The sequence below is a fragment of the Narcine bancroftii genome, chromosome 2 (genome assembly GCF_036971445.1).
Source record: "Narcine bancroftii isolate sNarBan1 chromosome 2, sNarBan1.hap1, whole genome shotgun sequence".
NCBI lineage: Eukaryota > Metazoa > Chordata > Chondrichthyes > Torpediniformes > Narcinidae > Narcine > Narcine bancroftii.
The window spans coordinates 371,194,324-371,207,380 of record NC_091470.1 but is presented as its reverse complement, the minus strand read 5'-3'; the positions used below and the strand labels follow the sequence as shown (position 1 = coordinate 371,207,380).

Genomic DNA, 13,057 nt, shown 5'->3' with positions numbered 1-13,057 from the left:
GACTGGGGATGATAGCCATTTGTAAGGTGAATTGTTGCTGCAAGACAAGGCGGTCCACAGTGAGGAAGTAAATTGTGGTCCTCTATCTGAAGTAACATATGCCGGTAAACTAAAACGAGACACCCAGGAACTGAGGAAGGAACGCCCAAGCACAAGTGTCTGCAGTAGCACCTACCATAGGCACAGCCTCGGGCCACCACAGAAACCTGTCTATTACTGTAAAAAGATGATGGGATCCTCTTAAAACAGGAAGCAGACCAACGATGTCCATGTGGGCATGAGCAAAATGCCAAGTAACTGCTGCGAAGGACTACAGTGATGCCTTAGTATGTCGCTGAACTTTCGCTTTCCGGCAGGCAATGCATGACCTCGCCATTGGTGTAACATCTTTTTTAAGACCATGCCACACGAACCTGTCGGAAACCATACGAATGGTTGAACTAATTGATGGATGTGAGAGACCATGCACTGATACGAATACTCGACATTTCCATGATGCTGGAACTACTGAGCGTGGGGGTTCCGTTGATAAATCACAGAGGAGTAGTTTGCCATGAACTCTAAACTAGACATCCTTCAATTTGTGATTTACCTTGATGACATTTTAGTGGCCAGTGCGACTAAGGAAGAATATTTGGAACATCGGTTTGTGACTGCAGTCCGATCAGCATTTCTCTCACAGTTATGTTCTTGGGGTACGGCCAAAGCTGTGTAGTCAATATCTTGATCTACGGATGAAACCTCGAGTGGAGCAGAACGGGAAAGTGCAACAGCTACTACATTGTCTTTTCCGGAAAAATGTAGTATTTTTGTGGAAAATTCTGAAATGAATGATAATTACCATTGTTCTGGCGCTGACCAAGGCTCTGCGACCTTGTAAAATGCAAATGTTAAGGGTTTGTGGTCAGTGTACATCATAAAATTTCTGCCCTCCAAAAAATAACAGAAGTGTCAAATAGACAAGTAAATGGCCAGAAGCACCTTATCAAAAGGACTGTATTTCTTTTCTGCTTCACCAAGATAGCGGCTGAAAAATGGTAACATATTGATGAAGTGCACCTCCTACTAAGGAGCATCTGGAAGCATCTGTAGAAAGGGTGGTGGCTGCATTTAAAACTGGGCAGCTGAGCACGAGTCGGCAAATCTTTCGTCTTTAAGAAGGCGTTGTTTCCCTCTTCAGTCCAATGGATGGTTCTGGTGTTTCCGGACAGTAAATCGAAAAGAGGCTTCATGATATGAGTTGCTCCCGGAAGAAACCGACAGTAAAAATTTACCATTCCCAAGAATTTCTGCAAGCGTTTAACTGCAGCAGGTCTTGAATATTTTTTCATGGCCTCAACTTTGGTTGGCAGTGGAGTCACACCTTCCTGAGTAACCTTATTCCCCAAGAAACGCATTTATCTGGATTGAAGGTCAGTCCAAACTCTTGAAGACAAATAAAAAATGTATGAAGATATTCCAAATGTTCTTCCTTAGTCGCACTGGCCACTAAAATGTCATCAAGGTAAATGAAGACATTGGTCATACCATGTCCTAAAACATCCATCACTCATTGAAATGATTGAGCAGCATTCTTTAATCCGAATGGCATTCGTAAAAACTCAAACAACCCAAAAGAGGTAATTATTGCTGTTTTTGGAATGTTTGCTGGCTCTACTGGTACTTGGTGATGACCACACACCAAATCTATCTTAGAAAAGATCTTTGCTCCATGCAAATTAGCCAAGAAATCCTGAATATGAGGTATCGGATAATGATCCACGATGGAGGTGTCATTAAGCCACCTATAATCTCCACATGGTCACCAACCTCCATTGTGTTTCGGGACCATATGTAATGGAGATGCCCAGGGACTGTCGGACCTATGAATTATGCCTAGTTCCTCCATCTTGGAAAACTCTTCCTTGGCTAAGCGTAGCTTCTCTGGAGGCAAATGGCGCGCTTTAACATGGATAGGATGAATAGTACAAATGTGATGAGTAACACCGTGCTTTGCAGAAGAGGCAGAAAGTTATCTCAGGGAACTCTTCCAATAGCGTGGAGAATTGATGTACTGGTTTACTTAATGTTTGAAGGTGCCGAACAGGGGTATAGGCATCTGCCAGAGGATTGGTCTGAAAAGTAGTTCCATCTATTAGGTGATGCCCTTTTAGTTAACGAGGAATGAATGAGTCCAAAGAAAATCTGCACCAAGCAAAGGTCGGGATATTGCTGCTATAATAAATCACCAAGTGTAGGGATGAATCTTGAACTTGACATTCAACTTCCTGGTGCCAAAGGTCAGAATGTTGGAACTTTTAGCTGCTCGTAGTTGTAGGTCCGGGTTAGGATGACGTGTGTCAAAACCGGTGGGTGGAAATACTCACTTCTGAATCTAGTCGCATACAGGTAGGCTTGCAGGTTTCTTGCCAACCACCGCAGCCCTTACTGGTGGTTGGCCTGGACATTTCCTGCAAATGAGCAGGGTGGAAGCACTTTTAGGCATTTACTCCCCAACACCTGTGTTAATAAGACGATGTGTCCACAGGCTGCTTGCTTGTCTTGGTGGGGTTGCCTGCTTCTATGAAGTGATGTGCTAAGAGCACTAGATTGTGACACAGGGTCAATATCAGAAGGTCGTGCAAATTTGTCTTTCATTCCTGTGCTTTTTAGCTGGCCATAGAATGGCTGCCTCCTCCGCTACAGCCCTTGGGTCTTCAAATGAACACTTGGATAACAAGAGATGAATATCATCTGGCATTCGTTCTAAAAAGGACTGCTCAAATAACATATTGGACCTTTCGCCAGCTGCCAGGAACAGTATTTTATCCATTAGATCTGAAGGGGCGCGGACTACCAACCCATCAAAATGTAGTAGTTTGGCTGCTCTTTCCCTATGGGACATACCATATACACATAATAAAAATGTTTTTAAAGCATCATACTTGCTGGTACCTGGTGGATCCCATAGGAAGTCGCTGAGCCTCTTAGCGACAGCCTGGTCCAGGGCACTGATGAGATGGTAATAAGGAGTGGTGTCCAGTTTGACTTTGCGAAGGTGAAATTATGCTTCAGCCTGTTGGAACCACAGTTCAGGCTCAGCTGCCCAGAAAGGTGGCAGCTTCACAGCAACGACTTCAGAGTCCAGGTTTGTCCAAAAATACATTTTTGGACCTGTCGAGGTCACCAATTGTGGCCACTGGAATTGCAGTGGACACGATGAAATAACCACACAAGGTATTTCTAGAGTGATTCAAACAGATTGACTCTTCATCACCTGCACAACCTTTTAAAAGCCAGAATCACACACTCGACATGCACTGATGTCATCATGCACTGATGTAACATGGCTGGTTCAATGTCTCCTGGGAGTTGTAGTACCGCCATAGCGCCGCTACAGTCTGCCTGCTGCGCTTTTGCGAGTGCAACATAGTCCACCCTTGGGCTAAGTTCTGCACGGATTATATGGCCGGGTAAGACAGTGCATCTGCCACTATGTTGGCCTTTCCTGAGATGTGTTCGTTGGCCGTCGTGAACTCAGAAATATATGATAAATGTCTCTGTTGATGAGCCGACCATGGATCTGATACCTTAGTGAAGAGAAATGTAAATAGCTTGTGGTCCGTAAAAGCCGTGAAATGCCTGCCTTCTAGAAAGTAGCTGAAATGTCTGATACAGTCAACTATTCTCGATCAAATGTACTGTACTTAAGTTCTGGTGCTTGCTAAAGAAAGCCAATAGTTTCCAATGCCCATCGATGTACTGTTCAAGCCCCATTCTTGGGTGGACCAGCGATGCAGCATTGGCCAGTGATTTCCTGGCGTTTTCGAATGCTGCTGGATGATTCCCTTGCCCGACAATAGAACGAAGAGATGTGAACTGAGGAACCAGTGATAGAAGTTCATCATTCCAACAAACTCCTGGAGGCCTTTAACTGAGCTGGGCTTAGCGAATCCATGGATCACCTCAACCTTTGCTCTGTATTTCTCTATTCTATGGCTCAGAAAGTTGATGGTCTCTAACCTGAATTGACATTTGGCCGGGTTGATGGTCAGCCCAAACTCATTCAAACGCTTGTGCAGGTGGGATAGATGTTCCTGATGACTGCAGCTAACGATAAGTACATCATCTATGTGTATGAAGGTAAAGTCGAGATCGTGTCCCACTCTGTCCATGAAAAATTGGAAAGTCTGCACCACATTCTTGAGCCCAAAGGCTTTTTTCTGAATTTAAAAGGCCAAAGGGTGTTATAATAGCCATTTTTGAATGTCATTGGGTGGACTGGGATCTGATGATACCCCTGGACCAGATCCACCTTGAAAAAGATCTGGGCTCCCTGCAGGTTGGACATGCTGTAATTTTGGTACCAAGTAGTGATCTGATGCGGTAATCTCGTTCGATCTGCGGTAATCACCCCAGGATCTCCATCCGCCTGCGGCCTTGGGTACCACGTGGAGTGGGGAGGCCCAGGAGCTACCGGATCATTGTGCAATACCCATGTCCCCCATCCTTTCAAACTCCTCTTTGGCCAGATGAAATTTATCTGGAGGGAGCCTGTGAGCTGAAGCATGCAGTGGTGGCCCTTCGGTTGGTATGTGGTGCTGCACCCCATGCTTCGGCATTGTCGAGATGAATTAAGGCGTAATTTTTGTGGGGAATTCTGCCAACAACCTGGCAAATTCATTCGCCAAAAGAGTAACAGAGTCTAAATGCGGGGCTGCCAGGTTGGCCTCATCTAGGGTGAATGTCTAGAAAGTGTTGGTATGAACGAGCCTTCATCCCTTTAGATCAACCAGCAGGCCACATGCTCTGAGAAGATCAGCTCCCAGTAGCAGTTGTGCATTTGCGGCCAATGTGAACATCTACGTGCTGAATAGAAGTGGGATCCTACGTGTCAAATGTCTCGAAAGTACTTCAATAATGGCCCAGGTTTTCTGTTATGTGGGTCACGCCCCGAAGGGGGAAGCACACTGATATTAGCCCCTGTATCTTCTGGCAACTGGTCCAAGAAAGCCTGCTTGAACATGAGGCTAGTGCCAGCATTTCATTCATGAGCACAGAAGGTGTCCTGTTACCCAAGCCGTCCAAGAGAAGTAAATGGGCCGCTTGCTCACGTCATGAGAGGCCAAAGGCATGGATGAGCAGTGTCAGGGAAAATCTTTTCTCCAGAATAACTCAGGCGGAGACCTCAGAGTTTGCTTCGAGAGCTTTATTTCGTGATATCATAGAGAGACTACACCAGGATAAAACTTTGCCTTCTGTAGGCAGACAGCATATTTTTATAGAACAACTCTTATCTTCCTTTTCCATACAAAGCACATTCCTAAGTATACTAGGCACTAGGTCATGGCTATGGTTCTGCAACCAGCAGAAACTGGCTGGTTTCTTAGTTTACAAAGGAAACAGAAGTCCACACTTGCAACATTTTAACTGCATATACAATAAGATCATTTTTTTTCTTCTACAAGCAAACTCTTGAGCGATATATATACTTGCCCTCCTCCAGAGGCTGCTACAGAAAATTGGAAACTCGACATGCCATCTCTTGATTCCGGACACTTACTACACGTAGTACCATGTGGAATCAGATTTTATCTGCCCCCTACTGGAATTGGGCTTCTGCTTGGTCGAACCATACACGTGGTTGTGATGTCCAAAACGTTGGCAGTTTCAGAGCCCCGGCATGCATCGAAGGGGAAGTTTCCATGTTGGGGTCCAAATATTGTTTGGACTGTCGGGGTCACCAATGTAGCGAAGTATTCTATACTGAGCTACTATAGATGTCGGTGTACACGTTGTCGAGTTGATGTATATGCTTGGAAGTCGATGTACAAACTGTGGAGTCTAATGTAAGACTGACACTTTAGACTTTCATGCTGTGCTTAAATACATCACTGCTTCTGTCACATGGACAGGAAATGACATCATCAGGCCAGATAAAAACCTGTGTTGGATGCAGGTCAATTTCCTGCGTTTTCCATTTTGGGAGCTGTTTTCCTGTTAATTAGATTGCTACAGTTTAACATTAAATTGAAGGTTAACACAAATCTGTTACAGTACAATGTGCAGGTTCACTGATATTCTTACTTGATGCAACCTCACAGGTATGTAAGGTATGCCAACTGCAACAATATAAATTAAATTAGCAGAGAATGCTGCGAAAGCAAAGGAATAAATCTAACAAGGATCCCCAGTACATACAACATTCCAACCATAGGCTGTTCAACCTATGATGTTCTGCCAACTTATGGAAACCTACTCCACAACAATCTACCCCTTCCCTCACTCACACCCACAACCCTCTATTTTTATAACATCCATGTGCCTGTTTAAGACTCTTTTAAATGTCCCTATTGTACCAGCCTCCACCATCACCACCGTCAATATATTCTAGGCACCCACTAAACTTTGTGTAAAAAAAAAAAACTTCCTCTGACGTCTCTCCTAAACTTTCCTCCACTCACCTTAAACAGATGTCCTCTGGCACCCCGTGGAAAAAGGTGTTGGTTGTCCACCCTATCTAAGCCTATAATAACCTTATACAAGATTCAAGATCCCTTTATTGTTATGTCGTATTGTTAAAGTCAACCCGCGCTGTAACAAAACAAACAGCAGAACCAATTAGGTGTACAACAATTTCTTTATTTAACCTTGGTAACGCTAGTGGGAGTGAGGGGTGATAAAAGAGAGAGTTTAGTAACTTGTTCTCTACACGGAACCCCGACTCAAAGCATCAGAATGTTCATCGTACTTTTATCCACCTTTGGGCAGGGGTTTGCACGAGACCTTACAAGTGACACACGAGTTTCACACAGCTGGCAATTTTTGTGTTTACAATAACATGTTCCATTGTGATGTCTGGGAAATGTCAGGGTGTCTTTTACCCAAGGTGTATTGATATTCTTGTGGAGTTAGTTACTATCTCACTACAGCACAGAAAAGGCAATTATATTCTCATCATCTTACAGGCAGCTACTCTATTTTCTTACCTAATTCATTAACCCTTTATTCAGCATATTCATTAAACTTATTCTTTCACAATAGTACAGAACATGTCTCTTTCTTTGGCTTGGCTTCGCGGACGAAGATTTATGGAGAGGGTAAAAAGTCCACGTCAGCTGCAGGCTCGTTTGTGGCTGACAAGTCCGATGCGGGACAGGCAGACACGGTTGCAGCGGCTGCAGGGGAAAATTGGATGGTTGGGGTTGGGTGTTGGGTTTTTCCTCCTTTGACTTTTGTCAGTGAGGCGGGCTCTGCGGTCTTCTTCAAAGGAGGTTGCTGCCCGCCAAACTGTGAGGCGCCAAGATGCACGGTTTGAGGCGTTATCAGCCCACTGGCGGTGGTCAATGTGGCAGGCACCAAGAGATTTCTTTAGGCAGTCCTTGTACCTCTTCTTTGGTGCACCTCTGTCACGGTGGCCAGTGGAGAGCTCGCCATATAACACGATCTTGGGAAGGCGATGGTCCTCCATTCTGGAGACGTGACCCACCCAGCGCAGCTGGATGTAATATTACACGAAATTGCCTTTTGGCTGACATAAGGCAGACAAAGAGTCACCATTGGTGTCACCTGGCACCCTTACAATGTGAGAAAGAGAAGCAAAAGTGCATCATCCCTTTAGGGTCAGGAGTCACAGAGGGTCCACGGATTTTCCCCCAGTTCTCCCGCAGCCTCTGCAGCTCCACAGATTCTTGTTTGATCCATCAGCCACCGAGGTCCAGATCCAACCTTCCAACATGATCAGGAGCCCAAGGCCCTTTGGGAGTCCTTCTTGCCCTCAGCAGCTTCTCGAATCCTGGCTCCAATACCTGGTTCCCCTGAGCCAGTCTCCAGCAGCCCATGTGGGTCCCATGACTGCAAGTCACCCATGGACTGTGTGGGTCCCTCACTTGAAGTCACCTCTGATCCTTTCTCGCTTATTTTTTCCCCCAGAAGATGTTTTCCAGTCGAGATAGCATCTTGGCACTCTTTCTAAAGCTTCCACATCCTTCCTTTACTGGTGACCGGTCTGAGCTTGGAGAAAAAAATGGATAGATAGTCCATATGAGAGACTGTGACGCTGCAGCAAAATACAGTCTCCAGGAGGAACTCAGCAGGTCGAGCAGCAACTGTGATCAGATTCCTGATGAAGGGTTCCGGTGTGAAAGGTTGACCATTCTTTTTTCCCGCAGATGCTGCTCAACCTGCTGAGTTCCTGCATCAGATTGTGCTTTGCAATAAATACTCATAGTTAGTACAGTTAAAGTAATGTTTCAACAGTGCACACAGATGTTTTGGTGGGCCTGGAGTAGTTCATGGTGAGGGTTAGTTTATGGTCAGGGTTAGTCCATCCTCAGCTTCTTGCACTCCAGAAGATGAATGGTTAGCAAACCAGGTTCAAATCCAGTGCTGTCTATAAGGAGCTTGTATGTTCTCCCCGTGACCATGCTGGTTTCCTCTGGGTGCTCAGGTTTCTGCCCATCTACCCACATTCCAAAGACATATGGGGTTAGTAGGGTAATTGGTCACCAGAGTGTATTTGGACAGCATGGGCTCGTATGCTGGAAAGGCCAGTTACCATGCTGCGTCTGTAAATCCCAGCCTGATTTAATAAAATTCCACAAGATTATGAGAGGAGTAGATGGAGTAGACAGCCAGCAACGTTTTCCCGGGGTGAGAGTAGAAAAGTTGAAGGGAGCAAAATTTAGGGGAGATGTCAGGGGTAAGTTTTTTACACAGAGAGTGGTGGGTGCCTGGAATGTATTGCTGGGGATGGTGGTGGAGGCTGCTACAATGGAGACACTGTAAAGACTCATCGGCACATGGATGTAAGAAAAGTCGAGGGTTGTGGGTGTAAAGTGGGGAAGATTTTGTTTGTTTAGTAGGTTTCTGTAGGTTGGCACAACATCGTAGACTTAAGGGCCTGTACTGTACAATAATGTTCTATGTTATAATTTAAGTTGCTCCGGTCATCCTCACATTCTTCAGAACTGTTGGAGATGGATCGTTATTGCAGGGATGTGTTGTTGCTGAGAAGGTGAATGGTTTGTTTTCAGCCTGTCCCTGTGACCCTGTGGGATCCGTGAGCAACATCTGTGATGCTGCTGGACGATGCCGATGCCTTCCAAACTACACAGGACCAACTTGCGGCCAGTGTGCACACGGTTACTACGCGCACCCCAGCTGTTTGCGTAAGTGCTGCGCGGATTCCCCCTTTACTGCATGTCGTGTAGGCAGTGTGAGTCTCCCACCTGCTCGGCAGGCAAACGCCTTCCCAGAGCAGGCTAGAAAATAATCCAGAAACACCCAGCCCCCCACCAAAACTAGTCAATTCAAATATACTGCACACTTCCACACAATATCACCAGTGGGTGGGGGTGAAGGGGAAGTGGGGGTGAAGGGGGTGTGGAGACCTGAGTGATGATCAAGAGTTATGCCAGATTTGGGAATCAGGTTCTGACTGAGTCCCATCAGTGTCCTTGTTCCTGCTGAGACAGGAAGCCTCACCGCAGGTCTCCCCTCCTCTCCCTTTCCATCCTGCTCCTTCTCCCCAGCGTTTTCTGTCCTCCCTTCCCTGACCTCCCCTACACACCTCCAAACCTCCAACTCCACTCAGCTCTTCCAGTCCCCTCTCTCCTCTCTCCCAATTGGTAGAATTGCCCCTGATGTTACTCCTTCCCACATTGAGAATCCACTTCTGCCTCTAACCTCCCACCCCCATTTCCCTTCTCTCTTTCCTTCCCCTCTTCCTCTTCTCTCCCTCCCCTTTCTCTTCCCTCCCCTTTCTCTTCCCTCCCCTCCACCTTACTTCCCTTCCCTTCCCTCCTATTCCTAACTTTCTTCCTTCCTTGTGGTGATATATATATATACTGTTCTGTGTGTGAGTGGCTGGCCAGCCCACTGCTGACTCAATCCCCTGTAACTCATTCCCTTGTCGACCTCCCTACCTCCTTCCATTCATTTGAGCACGTGGAGTCGGGCCAGCCGAAATCTAATGTGTATTAAAGCCTTTCGTTCCTCACTCAGACTTTGGAGTCATTGATAGTACGTATTAATTCAATACACATTAATTTTCCACACGGGATGGACAAGCTGCTAAGACCCGACAGGCGAGATCGATCCACAGGTGCCCACAGCTGCTGCTGAGCGGTGGATCGCCTGCAGCAGGCCTGGTGGACTCAGGTGAGAAGAGACTCAAGGTCCTGCAAGCAAGAGTGGGCCACCGAGTGTGTACCAGGTGATCAGGAACTGCACAACCTACCCAGAGGCCATGGCTGAACTCCCATAATCTATACCAACTCCAGGTGAACAAAGTGTACTCACGGTATCGACTGGCCTCGAGGAAACAGCAACCTGGTGAGTCCATGGACTAGTTCCTCCGAACGCTCTACCACCTGGGGAGAGATTGCTGGGACACTGCTACAGCCCCCATGCCCATAGCCCAGTGTCTGGAGGAGCTGGTCCCGGATGCCTGCGTGTCTAGTGTGAGGTCTGACTATATTTGTCAGCGATTGCTCGAGGAGGACCGACTGGCCCTGATGAGAGCTTTCCAGCTCGCCAGGACCCTCGACTCAGCCCAATGCAATGCCAACGCGATTGCCAGAAAGAATGAGGCCTCCACGTGTGGGCAGTGGGTGCCACCATTTTGGGACCGCGCCACAGTCTGCCGCCACGATTGCGAGCGACGACCCCAATGCCAGTGCGATCAGACTCCCGAGGTGCCACTTCTGCGTCTAGCTGTAGCACCCCTGATGACTCTGCCCAGCTAAGGAGGCTACCTGTTTGGGATGTGGGAAGAAGGGGCTGTAAGTAGAACTCCCCCAAGTGAGTAGCACGGCGCTGACGTCACTTCCAGTCCCGAATGGCTTGGCTATGCGTGCAACTCGGGAGTCGCAATCTTCTCTGCCCTCCTGGATGATGTTGCTTCTGCCTCCAGCCGCCCAGATGATGTCACTTCTGCATTCTTTGGCCGATGAAACCACGTGGTTAATATGGAGGGCATGATCTTACCTATCGGCTTCCCCTCCGACAGCGATGATGATCCAATCCTGGCCTCCATGATCCTAATCCAGGGCAGTCCTCATCTGATTGCCCACTCAATGATGGAGGTCGAGGTAAATGGGAAAAGAATGAACTGCCTGTTTTACAGTGGGAGCACAGAGAGCTTCATCCACCCGGACACTGCCCAGAAACATTCTCTCGCTGTTAGACCCACAAGTGGTACCATCTCTATGGCCGCTATGGACCAATCTGCTGGGATCTGCGGATACTGTGTGGCATTGTTAATGCTGGGGGTGGGGGGGGCAACATTATGAGAACTTTCATTTGCTTGTGATGCCATAGCTCTGTTCACCAATCCTCCTGGCCCTCGACTTCCAGAGCCAGTTTAAGAATGTTACAATGGCGTTTGGAGGACCACAACCACCCATCACGGTATACAACCCCCGACACAGCCCCCTCCCAGCAGCCGGCCCCCAACTGCGACTAGTCCACCATCCACATACCCCCTCTGTCACTATTTGAGAACCTGACCCCGGACCCTGTAATGAAAAGCAGGCACTATAGCACCGAGGACAGGGCATTTATAAAGTCCAAGGTGCAGCGACTCCTGGTAGAGGGGTTTATAGCCCGCAATTGGAGCCCGTGGAGAGCCCAAGTTTCGGTGGTCATGGGCAGGACTAAACCCTGTATGGTGATCGACTACAGCCAGACGGTCAACTGATTCACTCAGCTAGATGCTTACCCCCCTCCCCGGATCGCCGTCATGGCCAATAAATTTTCCCAGTACAGAGTGTATTCTATGATTGACCTGAGGTTGGCGTACCTTTGCCCTTGGGACCGCAAATATACCACTTTCAAAGCGGATGACAGGCTTTATCACTTCCTCTGGGTCCCCTTCAGAGACACTAATGGGGTTTCCGTGTTCCAAAGGGAGATGGATTGGATGGTAGATGGGCACAAACCCAAGGTGCTGAAACAGTGCCTGGGGTTCTTTTCTTACTATGCACAATGGGTTCCCAATTATGCCGATAAGGCCTCCCCCCAGTAAGGTCCACAAGCTTCCCCTTATCAACAGAAGCCCGGGCTACATTCAACCAAATCAAAGGAGACATCGATAAAGCCACGATGCATGCCATGGATGAATTCATCCCATTTCAGGTGAAAAGCGATGTCTCCGACTTCTCGCTGGCCACCACTCTCAACCAGGCAGGCAGGCCAGTGGCATTTATTTCCTGCACCCTCCATGGCCCAGAGACATGGCACTCCTCAGTCGAGAAGGAGGCACAGGCAATTGTTGAGGCAGTAAGCCACTGGCATCACTACCGGGCCGGGAAAAGATTTACCCTGCTGACAGACCAATGGGTTGTCGGTTTCATGTTTAACACAAAACTGCAGGGTAAAATCATGATAAAATCCTGAGCTGGAGAATTGAACTCTCCACCTATAACTATGATATCCTGTACCGGCCAGGCAAACCCAATGATCTCCCAGATGCTCTATCCTGGGGGACGTGCACGAGTGGGCATCTCGACCACCTCCAGGCCCTCCACAATGACCTCTGCCACCTCCAGAGTCATGGGGTAGTTCCACTTCATAAAATCATGGAACCTCCCGTACTCCATCGAGGATGTCAGGAACCTGACCAGACTCTGTTGGGTCTGCGCGGAATGTAAACCACAGTTCTTCAGCCTCGACAAGGCATACCTCATCAAGGCCACATGCCCATCCAAACGACTGAGTGTCAATTTCAAGGGACCCTGCCCTCGACCAATAGGAACGTCTATTTCCTTAACATCATAAACAAGATCTCCTGATTCCCATTTGCCATCCCCTGTCCCAACGTGATCTCTGCCACAGACACTCCACAGCATATTCACTCTCTTCAGGTACCTGGACTATATCCATAGTGGTCAAGGGTCCTCGTTCATGAGCGACGAGCTGTGGCAGTGCCTGTTGGCTAGAGGCGTAGCCACTAGTAGGATTACAAGCTACAACCCCAGAGGTAACGGCCAGGAGGAGTGAGAGAACGCCACCATTTGGAAGGCCTGGCGGTGTCCCATTGGCAGGAAGTTCTGCCAGAGGCACTCCTTACCAATCG

General features: G+C 47.7%; 1 protein-coding gene across 1 annotated transcript in view; it reads left to right on the top strand.

The window, feature by feature from the left end:
• The window catches only part of LOC138753136 (laminin subunit alpha-3-like), a 341,672-nt gene that overhangs the window by 57,291 nt on the left and 271,324 nt on the right, over window positions 1–13,057 (top strand). Inside the window, exon 12 of the mRNA XM_069915711.1 lies at window positions 9,015–9,149. Within this exon, the coding sequence (XP_069771812.1) occupies window positions 9,015–9,149 (135 nt within the window). The remainder of the gene's footprint in view (window positions 1–9,014; window positions 9,150–13,057) is intronic.